We start from the raw sequence: 18,931 nt of genomic DNA on the forward strand, positions 1-18,931 counted from the left end.
TCTTTTTTCCCTTCTTAATGCCCATCTTGAGGACAGACACACGTGCAAAAGCAAGAGGATGTGGAGTATTTCTTCTGAAAATGATACTGCCTGAAAGCTTCCAGAGAGATCAGCTAAACTTGTCTTCCTTATGGACAGCATCATAAGCAAGCAAAATGAAAGATTTTCAGAGGGAAAAGCAGACAGAGGAATCATAGAATCATAGAGGAAGGTTGCCCTGGGTTTACTGGGGCTTTGCTAAGAAGAGGTTGAGCAGGAGTGGCTTCACCCATCACCCAGCAGTTTCTCCCTCTCTTCTTGCCTTCTCTTATAGATCCACTATGTTTCCACAGCCAAATCTGCTTCTCCTACTGCATTTCTTCTGCAGCTGCTTTGGTGTCTCCAGCCTGCAGGAGCCAGCATTGCCTCCATGCCTGTCCCAGCTCAGTTCTATCCTCCCTGCATGGGGGAGCAGGATGGGAACACGTTCCTGGAGGGATGCGAGCTGCTGCCCAGAGAGCCTCATGTCCTGCTCCCTGGCTCTCAAACACTGCTTCATTTTCCTGTGCCCTTCTGCAACCATAAAATGTAGACATTTAATGATTTCTCAGAACTATCAGGAGCTTTGCAGCCTTTCAGCCAGACTGAGAGCCCCAGTGCTGCTTGCATTTACTCTCTGGTGTGAATTAGTATCTGGGGGTAGGAGGCAGCAGAGAAAAAAGCTTTGATTTGGATTTGAGTTTTAGCTGGTGATTACAATTCTTTATATGCTCTAAACAAGTTTATCTCTCCCTAGGTGGATGTGTGCTGCCAGCAGTGCTATAATATCCACTGAGGGCTGCCCAGAGGTACAGGAATAAACTCATACATTATTAGCTAATACAGGGAAGTGATTCGATATGGGTCTCAGAAGCTGGAGTAGATAAATAGGATGATAAATGTTGGCATTAGCAGACGTGACTGACTCCTCTGTCTCTGTGATTTGGTAGTGCCCAGTAATTAAATAGTTGGAGCCTAATGTATTTTAAACTAGAGCTGCAGCCTGTAAATCACGGAGATTATGCTCTCCCCCGCTGTGCGCACTCGGGGTCGGGAGGAATTTCCACTCCTGCGCCGCAGCTGTCCGCGGGATCCGGATGGGGATTGCATCAGTCAGGACTGGGAAAGACAGCCCCGGCCCTGCTGCTGGGCCTGGGATACAAGCCCATTCCCAGAGCCTTTCTGTCCCAGCAGGGCATTGTCTCCAGCCCCGTGTCCTTTCCATCGTGGGTTGTCTCATCTGTTCCGGCTGGAGCAGCTTCATGCTCACACGCAGTGCAAGCACACCTGAGATCACTGCAGACCCTAAAAACCAGGATGCAAAACATCTGGGGGGGGGGATTTGCTTCTGAACCCTGTGCTGTGTCACTGTGTGAGCATCAGCCCCTTGGGCTGGTTTTGCTTTCAGACATGATTTTCATGATGAGTCTTTTCAATGATCCCAATTCCATCATTTGATTTCCACTGAGGTTTGGTTTTCTTTGCAGCCAGGTTATGGCCTGGCACTGAATTAAAATGTTTTGTCTTTTGTGTTATATAGGTTGTCCAAGAAGGAACCCCAGCTCTCAGCTTGAGGCTGCTCTCAAGTACGAGTTCCTTTTTATCTTTATAAAAGCCTTGTCTTCATTTCTCATCCTGTCAGTGGCCAGACCCGATTCTCCTGCAGGAGCTTGGTCCCATTACACAGCATTTCTCCATTAACATTTAGCAAAGGACACGTTGAAACATTTCCGTGCTGTTCACCCATTTTACACCTTTTAATACAATTCCTGCATTAGCTCAGGCTTTCATTGGAAAATTTCTCTGGCCACACGTTCAGCAGACACCATTTTCCAGGAGCCCTGCTCTAATGACCCTGCCCACGTGCAGAACCGCTGCCTGGACCCACAGCTGGGGTAAAACCATCCCCGCTCTTCCTGGATATAATTATTTTTAATACAGTCTATTTTGTGCCTCAAATTCTCTCCCAGCTGAAGCATTTTAAATAAAACAAGTAATTCTGGGGTATTACCGCACATTACGGTCCCTGAGGGCTGCTGCTGCTCTGCCTTCATCAGCCATGAGAAACTTTCCTCCAGCAGGAAGGGTACAGATGAGTTCTGCTGTTTTACCTACAAGAAATGTCTCTCCTCCTCTTTCTGTTAGTAGAAGCTGGTGCTCTTCAACCCACGCCCGACGCAACAGCTAATGCTGCTTGCAGCAAGGTTAGCAGCAGGTTAATGACTGGGGAGCAGGAATTACTGGAGAGGAGTTTGTGTTTAGGTGTAATCCTCCCCACCAGGCTTCGCAGGGAGTTTGCTCCTCTGGAAATCATCCCGTGGCTTGGTTTTTCCATACACTGTTGCTGTTTTGCCTTCCAGCTTATTTTTAGCCTGCCTGTTCCAGGTACTGCTGTGATACATGACCCACACCAAACAGAGGGGCTGCACCCTGTGAATTGGCTGCCCTTGTCTAGCGGGAAGTTGAAGGACACGGGGACCTTCAGACTCATCCAGCTCCATAGAGTTAAGATCAACCCTCTTTTCAGAGTCCCATGGGAAGTCCCTCCTTTCCATGCTGTCACATCTCTCTGTGCCCCATCCTTCAAACAGAGGCTCCTCTTTATGCTTCACTTGTGAGTGGGATGCTCTGCAGGTTGCCCACGGACCAAAGGGATAAAGTTTTACGAGCTGTTGGTGATGGTTTGGATGAAGGAAGATGTGAGTTCTTCCTCTGGAGAGACACTGTTGGACCAGAGAGGCTGTTCTGGTATGAACAGGGAGCCCCTAAACAAAGATGTTGGTAAGTGCTGGTAGGGAGCTGGCAGAGCTGTTGAGCTGTAGTTGCACAGAGAAAACTGCGGGGAAGTTTTCCTGTGATGGGAAGAACCTTTGGAATGATCCAGCTAACACTGGGTGGAATGGAATAAAGTACCCTCAGACCCTGATGTGCATCAGCAAAAGTGGTGGTGGGGTTTGCAGAGCCTTTCTGTGTAGGCAGAGATAGCAAATGTGGCCGTGTCTGCTAAGCTCCTTTGTTCTGGCACCTCTTAAAGTAGCAAAGATGGGTCATTTCTCCAAGCATGTTACAAATGTTGAGTTAATTCATTGGCTTGTGTGTGTGGAGTGGCAGACAGGAAAGCAAAGGGGTTCAGGTTTGCCTCCAGCCATCTTTTATGGTCCAATCAGCCAATTTTCTGTGTAACTATAATAAATCACGGCGACGGACACACAGGATGGCATTGTTTTTATGTAATTATACCATAAATGGCCCCATTTTCTCTCCCAGAAAAGCCTTCCCAGTTCCTTCCCTTTGCTGGAGAAGGCTGTTATCCTGAACACAATGAGACAAATGCATTTGAAGAACATATTTTGTAAGCACAAGCTGAAGAGATGGAGCCTGCTCCTTTTTCCATCGCGCGTCTCTCACGTGGCTCTTTGCTCCAAGGGGGGATTTGCAAAGCGAAGGGAAACAATCTTAGAGCTCAGGAAATCGAGCGTGAACTCCGGCACTGAAGCAGAAGCCTCTCGTTTTCCCTTCCCATCCCGTGGCTCACCACTGTTGCAGCCTGCTTAACAGTGAGCACACAGACCAGGGCAGGTTCTGCCTGCGAGAAGCCAGATAAACTATTCTCCTGTGGGCACCTGCAGTTATAAAACCCACACAATTTGTGTACAGCAAGGCTTTGGGGGCCTCTTGCCTTGGCTACTGTTTTGATAACTGAGCTTGTGTTGTTTCTCCCTCCCTCTGCCCTGTAGATGATATGTTTCCTTCCCACTGGTGTTACAAAAGTAAAAGACCCTTTCCCAACAAGGATGTAAAACTCCCCATCAAATTCCCCATGTCACTGGAGACCTCAAGCTAATAAGTCGATCTTATGTCTGTATAATAAACTAATTTATTAGGTTTTTATTTTAAGAGTTGGTGGTATTAATTAGGTTGATACGGCCCATAAATCACTTGATTTGGCTGAGCCCTCAGATACTTGTAATTTAAATTAATAGAAGTGCAGCTTAATTAATCTGATTAAATCCTGGGATAAGCAATGTGCTGTTTGCAGCATCCAGGAGCACGCCGGATGGAAAAGGAGTGTTTTAAGGTAACGCAGCTCCTCCACTGGAGGGTCAGACTGGCTCAGCTGGTGAACCGAGGTACAGAAGTGGAGCTGCAGAAGATGCAGCCCAGAATCCGGAGCAAGGTGAGAAGCTAGACCTGTGAAGTCAGGCATCTCCTGAGACCTTGGCAAAGCTCATCACAGCTTCAGGGCCAGGCAAGGAACTGAACTTCCCAGACTCACAGCAACCGCTCTGCTTTTGGGGCATCCTGACCTTCTTTCATCCTTTGGCACCAATAAATGGATTCCAGAAGGTGAGTTTAAGCCATTCATGAGCACAAGCTACAGCTTGATCTCCTTTGTGGCCACTCTCTTGGTTCTTCTCTCCCTTCAGTGCTGTTGAGAGCAGATATCATTTCTTTCCAGGTGTGAATAATCAGTTAATCAGTTCTTCTTTGCCCAGGGTCCCTGTCAGACAACCACGAGCAGATCAGGGTAAGTGAACAGAGTGGGCTGATGTGGAGGTAAGTTGATGTGCCTCATCCAAGATATACCTGCTCTACAATTCCCATCAAGAGTATGTCTTCTCTGGTGTAGTTTCTGGGTGGTGGTAGTGGGGACATTATTGTGGCTTGCCTGTACGTAGGACTGACTACACCCTCCCGTGGGATACACACTGCAGTATGTTCTCACAGGGATGTATCCATGTGCTTCCCAGCATTGGGGGTTACTAAACCTTTGCTGTACAGCCAACACTAGATACTCAACTGGTGTTTCCATTTAGCTTTTCCAGAATGCCGTGGGATGACGGCTCTCAAGATTAATGTTCCCTGTCTGTACAGCCCAGGCAGCTGCCCTGCAGCCTTCGCCCTGCTCTCCTGCTAATTTGCCTTAATCCCGAGTTTAAGTGAGCTTCCCTATGGATAAGAGTGGAATTCAGACCCTGTGGTCCTCCCTAGCCTTGGTTTCTCTGTTGCCCACAAGCGGTCCGTGTGGGATGGTGGCACAAGTCAGGTATTTACACCAGTTCCTCAGCAGCTGGATGAAAACCCCTTCCGAGGAGATCAGAACAGGTTTAGCAGCAAAGCACCAGCCCAGGGCTTGTGCAGCCACAGGTTGTTTCCGTGAGAGTACAGATGCCATAAAATATGTTTTCTTTAAAAGCAGGAGCTAATGCGATCATAGCAGTTGGATTAATCTAATATTCTCCTTCATCTTCAAAAGAGAATTGCTTAAATAGCCAGAGACACATTTTATGAGTCCTTCTCAAGGGCTATCAATCAAACTTCCCAAGAAAGGCACTGATGCCCCTTTTTGCTCACAAGAGGGAAATCAGATTCCCCAGGGCTTCGCTCTCAGCCTGCTGCAGCCTTGCAGTGTAATAGCTGCATTGTGAACGGTCTGGACATCGTTTTCTTCCACTGGTCCAGAGAAAAAACACACATGGAGGCAACCTGTAAGAAGAAAGGGCAAGCAGCCCAATTAGAGGCAGTGATCGCTCTGCTCTCTGCCCCCTCTCCCCCTGGATGAAGCAGATGTAAAACAATAGCTTTATTGGTGAAAACTTTAATTGAGGAGTTCAAAGGAAGCGGCCGAGGCTCTTTTGATCCCTTGCTGTGTTTGAATGCCCCGGTGCAGCGGTGCCTGCTGACCTCCAGTGTTAATCAGTGCTTATCTGAAATGGAATTAGCTCACGACTGGCAGAAAGCAGAGTGAAAATCAGCTGTAATCGTAGATCTGGGTGATTCTCAGTGAGAGGTAAAAGCAGGGCTTTGCCTGCTGGAGCTGACATGAAACTCACTCTGAGAACTTCACAGTTTTTGCTTTGTTTTCCTAATACTCTTCAGTCAGATGGTGCTATTTCTCTTACTAATACCCCGTGCTGCCTTCATCTTTGCTGAGTCTGCTGGTCCATGTTGCTCACTGGAACTTAAACCATAAACCAACACTGAACAATGATGCATTATTTATAGCAGACCGAATGCTGGGAGGTTGACAATAGTGCAAAGCTGCTCTTTCTTGTGCTCTGTAATCCATAAATAAATACATCATCTAGTTCAGTTTGCAGAACTGGCTGATGGATGGGAATAGCCTGTGTTATCCGAAGGCGCCGAGGTTGCTGTGAAAGCCAGCACCTGCTTTTGGGGTGAGCTGGCCATTTCTGAGAATTAGAACTCTTTATGTAGATGGTACTGAGAGAGAGTTGCCAAACCACCTTGTGGTGCTCATCTTTGGGGCTCTCTGGAAGGTGATGGGGTTCTCAGTGCTTGAATAGAAACGTGTAAAAGTGTGAGGTTCTCTTTATGAAAGGACAGAATAGCTAAAACTGTCTCAAGGAGCAGGTATGTGGTCATAGTTTCTGAGCAGAGAATAGCCAGAGATGTGGAAGTCAAACATCTGTCTGCCATGAACATCTGCAGGCCTTCACGTTGCACTGGAATGAAATCCCATCCTCAGATCAGATCCAGGTCCCAAAGTTTCCAAAGTGCAGGGATGATTTTATTCCAACCTTGCTTTTGGCTCCTAAGCCAGCTGAAAGGTGGCCCCTGCTGCTTGCCCACGCAGGGTGCTCATTGGCGTGGAGCAAGGCACTCTGAAAATACCCCAGTGGCGTTTACACAGTGTGCTTGGGCATCCCCTCCTCTATTTCCTGGGCTTAGCCACAAGAGGGTGGCATGATGATGTGCACCAGCAGCCTCCCGCTTCGGCTGCTTCCCGTCTCGCATGGCATTTTATAACCAGCTCTGTGGATCTAATAAAACTTGGGAACAGATCCTCATTTTTGGCACATGAACACATTTCCCACTACAAAGGAGCCTGACGGGTGTTTCTGAAGGCAGCCCCGACTGTGCAGGATTCCTTGATGTTACATGTGTTCTTTATGCCCAAAAGCAGCCTTAGTTAGTAGGCACCATAGCAGAGTATAAAATTTAGACTAAGCTTTTACTTGGTAACTGCTGTAGGGAGAAGTCCACAGATGTTGTTTATGAGCAAATATTATTTTTGATAGCCATGCCTGTTTACAAGACAGTGATGTTCTATGTGACTCCTCTATAACACATCGGGATGTTTCTCGTAGGTCTTGATTTCATTACAGCTGGTGCTGAACAAGCTGGTTAACAAATACACGCAGGCAAGACTCACATGGCGGTGAGGGAGGCTAACTGAAACGAAACAGATCCATATCACCTAAAATCTACCCAGCATGTAAGTCAGGCCATCACTAACCCAATGCGAGTGACTCGTCTTGAATAATGAATCAGTTGATGTGACTCTGCATAAAGCAGATTAGCATTTGATTTTGTAAAGCTTCACTTGGATGGCAAATCCCAGTAAGAGCAAGGAACAGGGCACAGGGGATATCCAGGTAGCAATAGAAATCAAAGAGAAAAAAACCCCACTCCAAGTTTTATGTACAAAGCTTTATAAATGGTGGGATTATTTTACCCTACATTAACATGGTATTTTTCCCTGTGCAGGCAGATGATGCTGATACTCAGAACACACCTGAGCCTCGCTGCTGTTTCCCAGCCTGGCACTCATCTTAATCAAAACTCCCATCCTGAATCCATGCAGGGTGCAATCTCAGGGTGAGTCTCTGCTCACTGGTGGCTGTAGGGCCCTTCTATGCAGAAATCCCTTTCGCTATGAACACATTTCAAACACAAGCTTCTGAATCTCATTACTTGCTGTCTTTTCCATTTGTTTTTCTTCTAACAACATACCTGCCAATATCTGCCCCTGAGCTCCGTTTTAAGTAGCGTTTTCCATAGTTAATGTCCCACTCTTGCTCCCTATCTATCTTTGGCAACTGCCGACTGCCTGCAGCAGGACCAGAGGAAGAGGGAAAGCCCTCCCTGGGTATAACAATAACACAACACCCATTCCTGGAAGAATGATGAGATGGGCCGTGTCATAAATATTTATAAGAGCAAGTGTAATGAAATGAATGGGTAGTATACTGAGGCTCCCTTAGGCTTTGGTCATCACATGTTTTTTAGCTCTTTTCTTTCTTCTCTGTGATACAGAATTGTCCTGGTGTCCCTGGGTTGTCGAGCAAATTGCTTATTGTGTTGCTCACTTACACAATGCATGTTATTATGTGCAACCAGCTGCTCCTGTTTGGCATTGCTCGCACATACAGAACAGGAGGCCACAGGCACTCTTCTCGCCTGGAAGTCAACGTTCCCTCTAGTGCTGAAGTTGCTGCCAGACCCGAAGAAGCCTGGCAGCAAAGCGAGTCCTGGTGGAAAAGGTCCCTCAGAGACTTCTTTCCTGGGAAGACCAAGGCTGCAGTTTTGCAAGGTTTGAGCCCATGCAGCTTTGTGCTGCCGTTGAAAGCTTCCTCGTGCCCCTGTCTGCATATTCCCACTGCTCTCCTTGTGCTGGCACTAACTCTAGGGTGATTGCACGGAGCGCTGGAGCTGATCTTCTTATTGTTGTTGCCAATTAAGTTTTCAGCACCATCCTTCCCTCTGTCCAGCTCCAGGCTCATTCAAGCACTAAGGCCAACACAAAGGAAAGAGCAGCCAACTCTTCTGGTTATTAGAGCAGCTTAAATGCATCCTAAAATGTCAAACTCGGTGAAGCAGACCTGTCTGGAGTCAGAGATGCTCAGAAACCGGAGCAAGGCTGTATTTGAGACTGGGAAGTTTAATCCTGCTTGGGAGAGAAAGAACCAAAGTGTGGTCCCAAGCATGTTTCAGGCACTGACCCCCTGCAAGATGGGGGCTGAGTAGCTGCAGGCAGCACTTCATACCTGCTGAACTGGAGGGCATTAACAAGTGCACCCACGAAAGCTTCCAGTGCTGTAACTTCAGAGCTGTAGGGTTTGGCAGTGTGGGGATTTGTGTCTGAGCTGTTCCTGATCAGTGATCTGGGGGGGGGGCACACTCAGTCTGCAGAGAAAGTGCCTATTCCAAATCAAATCTGTTCTCTTCAGCATGGAGTGGATTAAGCTAAGAGAGCATAAAGCAACCCTCACCTGGAATAAGAACAGCCTCATGGTTTTTAAAATAGCTATTCTGCTTTAAATTGCTGTGTCCCGTAACTTTGAATTCACTTCCATTTCTCTCATTTGCTTTAACTGCTCTGACCCTGGACCACAGCTTCTCGATGCTCTGAACCCCAGTCCACAGGAGGCAGCCAGACACCATTGTCAGTGATAGGATTCAGCCTGGAACTGGGACAATACTGCACTGCCTGTTTAATAAAAACACACAATGGGTTGTGAATCTTCTTGTTCCTCACTGCTTTCTCTCTGAAATGGCTTTTCCCTGTTCTTTGGCTTTCTTTTATTTCAGGGGGTCTTTTTCGGGAGCAAGCATTGTTCTTCACCTGCACTTGTTTAGTGCTTTGCACAACTGGATCCTGGTAGTTGGAATCCTACAGGTGGATGTGGACATAGGCTGCTCAGCATGGGTTTGGGTTCAGAGCACCGACAAATTCTGCTTCAGATAGCTCTGTAACACCTGCTGCTGTGCTTCAAGGCCTCTTGCATCTGCACCAACCTTTCAAAAGCATGGATCTCCCCTCGGCTGCATGGGAAAAGCTCCTGCTGAACTAGAAAAATCTATAGCTTTGCTGGATTTCCCTAATGAGCTCTTCATTGCTGGGTCTTACACAAACCCATGACGTGTACCATGTACTGTCCATATCCTGACTCACCACACCTTCTTTTTTGGAGCACAGAAGTGATGTCTCCCAAAGGGGGAACAAAGGCTCAACCACAACCACCTGCCACTTGCTGCTGCTGCTCTGTGCCATTCACACTTCCTCAGCTGAAAGTTATCAGAGATTTGCAGCTATTAAAAGGTAGAAAGAAACTCCTCACCGACAGGGATGGGAACATTGGAGAGGCTGCAGCGCATAAATGGGGCCTTTTGCTTGCTCTAAGTACTGGGGCAGAAATGCCATTATGTGGGGAAGGAATGTCCCTTCTGCTGGCATGTCTGCTGTCACTTTGTTCTTTACGGACTCACAGCCAGGGGGTTACCTGATCCTGCCCAGATCTAAGGGGCTCTTTCTCCAGGCCCTGTGTCCTCTGTAAGCACCACAAGAAGTCATTTCGCTGAAGCAGTGACACCAGGGTTGTCTCCCTGCAGCCACAGGCGGGCTCCTGGGGAGGCACACGTCAGCCAGCGTTGGATTAAGCTGTAAAGGAGCCTCCCTCTGGAAAAACTGGTTGTAAAGGCTCAGTTTGTCTGTGGGGATGAGGGTAAGAGGGGTGGATGGTGAGGACTTGGTGTTACTCTCGCGGAGCACATGTGTTGTTGGTGTGAAAGGAGCCGGTGCTCTGGGTCAAGTGCCTGGTGCTTTCACACATCAGGGGCTGTTTGCTAGGTTGTTCTTTTTCCTCTTTTGCCCAGGGATAGATGCTCAAGGAATGTATCTGCTGCAGGGCTGGTGTTGTCTAAATGCTGTTTTAATTCCTGTTTCTGCTGACATGCAGGAAATAGAGAGGTGCCACAGAGAAATCAAGTAACACTGTCATACCAGGCAAAGACAAGAACTGGATCTGCGTGTTTGGAAGCTGGTGCCTGCTTCTAATCCTGACCTGGTTAGGTATAACCCTGGCAGGGAGATGGGTTAGTGCCTTCACACAGACAGGTGTGTTGTATATTGCAGACCATTAGCAGTTTTCATTATTTATTATGCCAGACTTGCCTGACTTTTAGGTAAAGGTTTCCTTATTTAAAGGGAGGGAGAAAGGTCTGAGATTTGAGGAAACAAGGGCAGGGGGGTGTCTGAAACCAGCAGACCAGCACAATGAGGAGACGCTCCCCTACAGCACAGTTAAAGCAATTTGACAGCACTTTCAAAACCACCTCACACAGAAGGGAGCAGGTGGGGAAGGCCCAGAGACGAGAGGAGGCTTTGCAGAGGTTGTTAATCTTTAGCTCCACGCTGGAGCAGCGTAGAAGGGAGCATGGCTATTACTATCCCCTTTTCTTCCCCGCACATGTGCCCAGAGCAGGGGGCTGCTGGCTCCCAGGTCTGTAGTGATGGTGCCAAGTACTCAATCCCAGTGGCGTAGCTCAGACACATGGCAAACCTGCTTCCCACCACGCAGCCTTTCTGGTTTCATTTAAGTTTTTATAGCTCATTATACAAGCTAATAAATAGAGTTTGGATGAAAAAAGTTTCATTTTATTCATGTTCTGCATAGCTGGAGCCCTCTCTGCATTCCACACCGCTGGATAAAACATCCCCGTGTGCCCGGCAGCTTCTTCCCCACTCAGGGACCAAAGCAGACCCCCCCCTACCCGCTCCGGATACATCTGCCCTTCTGCTTGGTGCCAGCCACCACTGCCTAAAGGTCTTGGTGTCATTTGCCTTCAGGACTAACCCTACACCCGCAGCTTCACCGTGCCTGGGACCCAGCCAAGCTGCGAGGCAGCGGCCTCGGTCTCCATCTTTCAGCACCCCTCAGCTCCCTGCCTCATTCCCACTGCTTGGCTCGGAGGGCGGGCGGCTCCTGCTGCTCTCTGCACCGGTGCCATGCACGTCTGTATTTTATTGGCTTTAAGGACGGCTGAGAAGCACAGGCTGGACTTCACCACCTGGAAAGCCCCGTGAAGGATACACACCTGCAGGAGCTGTCGAAATGAGCCCCCCCGGGCCTGCACACTGACGGAGGTACGGTCGCTATGTGTGTCTGCCCCACAGACATGGGCCTGCCCCGGCTGACAGGGCCCCTGCGGGACGGCGGCCACCAGCCCTTGATGGCTGTGCCCATGCAAGCAGGACACCTCATGCCTTCGTGCCTGTCAGTGTCGGGCGGCTGAGGTCCCGCAGCGCTGACAGGACGGAGGTGTCCGCAGGGAGCACCGTGAGGGGGAAGCCCACGGCTGGTTTGTGGTAGCGCCGTGTCCTCTGCGCTCACCTGTGGCAAAAAAGAAAGAAACGCCACGAATCTAATGAGGAGGGGGAAAGGAATGAGTAAAAAGGCACATAAAATGTTTATAGCCCCCGTGCGCCGGCCTGCGGAGCCCCGCACCTGCCGCTGCAGCCCGTTCCCGCTTCTCCCCCCTCAGGAACCGCGGCCGCTCCCCCCAGCAGCAACCTGTTGGTGCGGGCGCTGTGGAGGAGGGCGGGAGCAGCCCCCTCTGCTCGGCGGCGAACCCGCTGACAAAGGCGGAGCAGCGGCAGGACAGGGCCGCCCCCCGCCCCCCGGCAGCGGGGCCCGGCGGCGCCGGCGGGCAGCGGGGCTGGGGCGCTCGCACAAGATGGCGGTGGGGCGGCGGGAGAGCGCGCTCCCCTCTTAGATGCGGCCGCGGCGGCCCCTGCTCCCGGCGCCCGGCGGGGCTTACATGGCGCTGGAGGACCTGCTTTGTCTCTGCTTCTCCGCCCTCGCTGTCCTGGCCGTGCAAGGTGGGTGACAAGGGGGTGTGTGTGTGTCTGTGCGTGCGTGCGGGTCGGTGCCCCCCAGCCCACGGGCGGCCGCGCCACCTGCCTTGGCGCTGCAGCCTCTCGGTCACGGGCAGCTCCCCGCGGGGATGCGCTCCCCAGCCGGGACGCTCTCCCCCCGCTGTTTCTCTACCCCTCAGTGGCCATTTCGCCCTCAGTTGCCGTTTTTCCCCCCTCTCACTGCGTCGTGGCCCCCATTCCGTGGCCATTTTTCATCACAGCCCCCACCCCAATCCCCTTCTGTCCCCCGGCTGCTTTTCATCTCCCTGAGCCGGGCAGCAGCCACGCTCATGGATTCAACCCATGCCTGGACGGTGCCTCCTTTTGGGGTCACCCTTCTGGGGTGACACAGGGCGTCCCCGCGCGGGGAGCCCCCCTCAGAGGGCCAGGCTGGGGAGGGGATGGGGATGGCCCCAGCAGCAGCGACCCCCGGGCTTCTCCCTCACCAGTGACAAGTTCCCTCTGCAGGGACTTGTCCGGCGCGGGGCTGGCCCGCAGCAGGCCCAGTGTCTGTGAGGGCCATGGTGGGTACCTTTGGCCTCCCCTCGGCCCGGACGTGCGGCGGGGCAGATGTCCCGCTGGTCAAGGAGGTGACCCAGGAGTAGCCACGCTCCTCGGGCCGGTGTTTTGCAATGGTTTCGCAAACGGCTCCGTGCATGGGTACACGTACACCGGTCACGCTCGCCGACTTTCTGCGCTTTGCCATCGAAGTTTGCATCAAGGGTCACCGGAGCTGCGAGCTTGGGGTGCGCTGGTTCATCCCCTCAGCGTGTGCAGACCCGCAGAGTCCCTGAGATGGGGTTGGGAAGGTGTAGGCTGGTGGAGCTGCAGTGTAAAATGGGAGCCCTGTGTGTGCCCTGGGGTTGCTCTCATTTAAAAGAGCCTCCTGAACAGGGGATTGCGGTGTTGAAGCCATCCTTGTGTCATTGTATGTTTTTACTCCTTTTTACAATGCATTCAGGTCCGGCACAACGTAATAACTGCACGTGGATGGCTGCAGGGGTGTTTTCTTTCTTGCTGGGTGAGCTCCTGTAAGGGGTAGGTTATCATTTGATAAAGGTGCAGGGTTAGGGTGGCTGTGTGTAGTAGAAGTGAATAACGGTCCATGTGAATGGCCCATTGTCATCCCCGCGTGTGGGTTTCTCTAGATGGATGTCAGTCCATGACCCCACCAGCAGACGAGCGGGTGAGCTGAGGCGGGAGGGAGCTGCGTTGTCTCTGCGTGTTTGAGCAACGAGCTAAGTGGATCTCGAGGCTTGTAATGGAGAACAATGATTTGAAAAGGAAAAGGGGGCTGGTGCAATGGATGTTGTTTTTCAAACCCGCTTCAACCAGAAAACTTCAAATGCTCTGTAGGAATCTGCAGTTGTGGTTTCTCTGCTTTGTTGGTTGTTTTTCTTTTTACAAGCCATTAGGCAACTAATAAAAATCTTCTGTTTGTTTTCTAACAATGGGCCACGTATTGTGTTGAGGGGTAGCGAGCGCAGCCGCCCAGCCTGTGGACGTGCCGCTTGGTACATGCGGATGTGCTTTCCAACAGGTGGGTTTGATTCCGAACAGAAAAACGTGGACTGGTTTCAGTCTGAGATTCATTTGGCAGAGGGCTGAAGTGGTTTGGGGAAAGTCTGCATTTGATCCCGAAGCCCGTGTGTTTTGATCCAAAGTTCAAGCCTCGCTGGGTATGAAATGCCTCGGAGAGAAGTAGACTGGAAAACCTTCCCCCCCCATGGACTTGATGGAAGCTGTGCCAGTTTACACTAACAGGGGATGCAGTCGGTGTTTTGAAAGCCTCCTGCCTCTCCTGCTTTGAGACTCTTTTCCCTGCAGTAGCAGGAAAGGGTTTAAGAAAAGAAAACAAAACACAAACCAACCCCTCGTCAGTTCATTGTGGGAAGGGGGCTGTGCCGGTTGCTTTCCTTGGGGCTCTCTACAGGGGATGTGCTGGTGGGAAGTGGGCTGTGCTTTTCCACCCGAGGATCAGCTGAAATCCATCTGTGTTTCTGTCATGTGGATTTGTGGCTGAGTCCTCTTGCTATAGATTTCCTTTTTCGACATCACCTAACTTTAGTTCTGATTCATTTTATCCTTCCTATCCCACTCGTTCTGGCAGCCTGCTGCGTGCTGTCATTGCCATTGTTCGGGGATCGCGCATCTCTGCTGCTGTGGCTGCAGGACGTCACCTCCATGCAGACCCACTTGCCCTGTTGGCTGTGGTGCTGCAGTGTCCCCCACCCGTGGGCTTGGTTGCAGGGAGGCAGGATGAGCAGTGCAGGGAAGGGCGTTCCTTGCAGTCCCCAGGAAATGGGGGGCACTGACAGTGCCAAGCGCTTGTGCGCGCCCCGTTAGTGAGGGTTTGCCTGTATCGCGTTTCCCGGGGCAGGTTTCTGCCGTGGGAACTTGCTGCTGCGGTGCTGTGGCTGTTGTGATAGCCACTCTCCAAGCCTTGACGGCAGAGGCTGCTCCAAAGTGGGGAATGTTTCTGCTGTGTTCCATGTTTCCCTTCTGGTGTGTGAGACTGAATGAGAAACCACTTGGGCTTGGTTCTGTTTGTGTTTTCCCTGGCTTTTTCCATCTCCTGTTTCCATTTTTTTTTGGTGCCCTCTCCTTTCACCACCTTGAAGTCCAAAGTGAAGCAGAACCTGCTGATTTTGTGCCGTCTCCCCCCTCTTCTTGCAGCGGGCTTTCTCCTGGCAGCTGTAGAAGTCTGCTGTGCTGCAGGGGCCCCACGTGGGGTGGGTGTATTGCTGATGGTACGCGAACCACTTCACAGCGGCACAAGTAATAATTTAGGAAGGAAATGTTTGGCAATCTGCCTTTCCCTGGGGGAGAAGGGAGACAACTCTCCCTGCGTGCATGCTTGCAGCCTGATCTGGAGCTGCAGGCAGCTTCTGCGGCACAGCATCGGGGGCACCAGAGCCACCACACCAGGCTGGGTGTTGCTGTGGCACAGGGGACATCTTGCTTGAGTGGCTGCCTTGATCCTGGGCCAGTTGTTTTATCTGCTCTGGTATCTTCATCTTTAGACAAAAGCAGAGATGCTACATGCTTGTCTCTGTTGAAGGTGTTGAGAGGACAAAATCCATCAGTAAGTATCCAGCACATGTATGATCTTCATCACTATAGTGTATCACTCTGTGAAGGCAGGTGCTGCATTGTTCTGTGCTGATTCCTGAATACCGTATTGCCAGGTAATTTGAACTCTGCCTTCCCCAGAGCTGCCTTCTCAAAAGCTAGCTGTTCTCCCAAGGGAGAATCCAGGTGCTCGTGAGCCAGGTTTGGGCATTTGCAACGTTAGAGATGCTGCTTCTCCAATTAACACGCTCCTTTCCTGTTTAAATGGCTGCCTGGCCATTAAGCCTAGTCATGGTTATATAATTAAGATGGGAATTAATATTTAATCTGATTGTAATTTGCTGCTGGAATCCATCCCAAACCATATCTCTGCGTGAGGTGAGTGGGTACCTGAGGGAAAACTGAGGCCAGTGTTACATGCAGGAGATTTTCTGCCTTGGGTGATGGCAGAAACCCTAACCTTTATAAACTTAGAGTGATCATAGTCATTTTGTTATCTGTAGGAAGCAAATGTTTGCTTTATAGTCAGCTGTAATACTAGAGAGGATATGGTAAATCCTTGTTATCAGTATTTGCCAAGTGCATGCTAGGCCAAAATCAACTCTGCTGCAATTTTGTTGCTTTCTGGAGAACTGAACCTGCTTGTCTATGGTAGTTTTAGCCTGGTTTTCTAAGGAAGAGACTTGCATAGTCATGCTGTCTGGTTGTCTGGCCATCTCCCTTTGCTTTCCCAACTAATTCTTGGTCCTGCTGGTCAGTCAGAGCTCGTGTGGACATGGAGAATCCAGAGGTTTTGAAAGTGAAGAATCAGGTTGAGGAGAGAGATCTCCGTCTGTGCCTCAGTTTCCCCATTTGTTCCAGCTGGGCAGAAGATGCTGTTTCATGCTGTTAACATAATGAAGGACGCTGTCACTCTTAAGTACCCTTTTGTATTTGTTGAAATCCCATGGGTAAGTGCTCTCCAAGTGACACTTATGCTTTTCTGACTTAACAGCCTTTTGGTGAAAACTGAATCTGTTGTCTTCACAAGCAGAACTGAGCTGTGTTTTCACGAGCCCTTCTAGAGATGCTAAACCGCAGATATGGGGGGGAATGACCAAAATGCTCCTTTTAGTTTGTGCGATTTTCATTGGTATGCTGAAACCATCCTTGAAACACCGTTGAATTTCCTAACCCTGAAGAGTAGCAGAGCCTTTTTAGGAGGGGAAGAGCTGCTCAGTGTCTGCTTCCAGGAAGGTAGATACCTGCTGGAGTTGTAGCTGCTGAGAAGAGAAATTCCCTGGGAGAACCCAAAGACTTGTCTTTACCCTTGTTTGAGTACATCTAATACTACTGTGTCTGCACGTGTCAAGACACTTTGCTCCTGAGCGTGTAGCTTGTGGTGCTTCTCCCTTGGATGTGTTTTTGTTCATGTCACTGATGCCCTTTGGTGTCCCTGAGTTGGATCCTCTCCTGCTCTTAATCCATGGGATCCTGCTGTTGTGATATGGGCCTGCTTTATCTGAGAAGCCCAGCAGATGCTGTGTGTTATCTCTGTGGGTAATAAACATACTTGTGGTTATGATAAGGAGTTCCTGTATTCCAGTGAAACTTTCACATCAGATGTTCTGAAATTACTTAAAAATCTGTATCTGCATTTGAAATGCAATTGCCTGTTACTGCCACATTAAATTCAGCTGAGCTATTGAATAACCTGCTTTATTCTGTGCTTTCATGGGGTTTAGCATTTTGATTTTTTTTTTTCAAGATCTCTTATATGGATTTCTTGAGGACAGGTCATGAATATTACAGCTGTGTCAATGAAATGTGGGCATCCCCAGAGGCTGCTGTCAGCCAGATCGGTGGGAGGATTAAAATCTGGTGTGTGAAGCTATTGCATTTGTGCTCCTTCCCTATTCTGACTGACTTCTCTCATTTCCTGCTTGAGTCTTTGAATCACATCCCCTTTGAAGCTGGGATGGCTCAGCACCTTGTTAAATGTAAGAGTTTGGTGCATTAAACAGTTAAAGTGGAGCTCTTGGGAAAGGTGCTGGGATGACAGAACTTGGAGCAGAGGGGGAGCAAACCTGGGATGCAGAAGCAATGCCAGGCTGGCAGTGGGTTGGGAGGATGTGCTAAGGAGCTGCTTTATGTTTCCCTGCCTGTGCTGGGAAATGTGCATCCTGGATAGTTTCTAAATTGACTGTCGATAGATGATCAAGTTAATTGGTGTGACCAAAAAGGTCATTACTTAATGGGATGGATTTCTTGTGCTGCGGTGTGTGAATCCACTGAGGGTTTTGGCAAAGCCTGGCTGCCCGTGCCCTCAGGGCTTTGTTAAATCTTCTTTTTTAAAAGCATCAGCAGTGCATACAGGTTCTCAAATGACCCGAAGTTTTGCATTTAATGCAAGGCTGTCCTCTCTGAGTCTCTTGGCTGGCTGGCTGGGTACGATTTGCAGAATGGGTGCATGTATTTTCCAGACAAAAGTGGAATTGTGGCTGATATTAAAAGAAAACTAGGCAAGTGTTCACTATTTTTTTTCCTGTTTTTTGTTGTTGTTATTGAAACTAAAGCTTTCATGTGCTTTTGGAAATCTTTGTGCCTTTTTTGTCTCTTATGTTTTGGAGATGGTCTAGTGAAAAACTCCAATGTGTTCTTTGTAGTACTGATGTGATGTAATGTTCTCTTACTTTGCTGCTTTAAAAGGGTAATACATATAGTCCTCTTAATCCTGTTGACCCTGAGGGACTGGCCCATTTCTGTGCCTTACCATTCCCACTTGCCTGTGTGACTCCTGGCAAAGCCTTGAGAGAGTTCATAAGGAGGAGACATAGAGCGTTTCATGACCAAAAGAAAGACAAGGCTTGGGGAGGGCAGAGAATTAGCAGATGTTCAGGCTGATGTTCCAGGGGGTTTTGCCTGTGGTGTTGTGATGGGACCTCTCACTGTGGAAGATAAGGCTTATGTCTGAGACACTGGGGCTAGTTTGAGGTTATCTTCAGCAGAGGGGTGAGAAGTGTGGCATGGGGTTGAGGGGCTTGACTCCATTATCTTCTGCGTGACAGGTATTTTCCCCCAGCCCAGAGGTTCAGGCAGCCCTGCTGTGAGAGACTTCAGGTTGTCACAGGCAGGCAATCATATGCTCTCCAGGTCTGTGTGTGCTTGCAGAGGTACTCTCTGTTGTGCATAGCAAGGCATCTTGGCAAGACACACATAGAGAAGGGGGAAAAGAAACCAGCATCTGATGCAGTACCAGCTCCTTTGCTGGGCTGGCAAAAAGTGTTTAGATCCTCCTTCCCAAGAATGATTCTGTAAACATAATACTGCCTATTAGCCATGTAAATTACTGTCATTGGTGGCAATTGTTGTAATGGAAAGATAAGTGTCTTGAAGCTCTGGTTTGATTTACCCCTCCTG

The 18,931-nt window shown here is 49.6% G+C and overlaps 1 protein-coding gene and 1 long non-coding RNA gene across 3 annotated transcripts in view; both read left to right on the forward strand.

Moving 5' to 3' along the window:
* The first annotated feature begins 12,157 nt into the window (after positions 1–12,157).
* The window catches only part of IGDCC4 (immunoglobulin superfamily DCC subclass member 4), an 84,324-nt gene continuing 77,550 nt past the window's right edge, over positions 12,158–18,931 (forward strand). The window contains exon 1 of one of the 2 annotated variants that reach the window (XM_061371178.1): positions 12,158–12,424. In XM_061371178.1, the coding sequence (XP_061227162.1) occupies positions 12,319–12,424 (106 nt within the window). In that variant the 5' untranslated portion in view covers positions 12,158–12,318. The remainder of the gene's footprint in view (positions 12,425–18,931) is intronic. The other variant, XM_061371180.1, reaches the window with a different exon arrangement.
* LOC133221881 (uncharacterized) lies at positions 13,125–14,041 on the forward strand. The gene is made up of 3 exons (XR_009728084.1): positions 13,125–13,292; positions 13,422–13,498; positions 13,609–14,041. It is a non-coding gene; the product is annotated as an uncharacterized LOC133221881 (long non-coding RNA).

Source organism: Neopsephotus bourkii, unplaced genomic scaffold, assembly GCF_033783945.1.
Source record: "Neopsephotus bourkii isolate Nb327-2 ecotype Australia unplaced genomic scaffold, CSIRO-AGI_Nbou_v1 NB_1572, whole genome shotgun sequence".
Taxonomy (NCBI): domain Eukaryota; kingdom Metazoa; phylum Chordata; class Aves; order Psittaciformes; family Psittacidae; genus Neopsephotus; species Neopsephotus bourkii.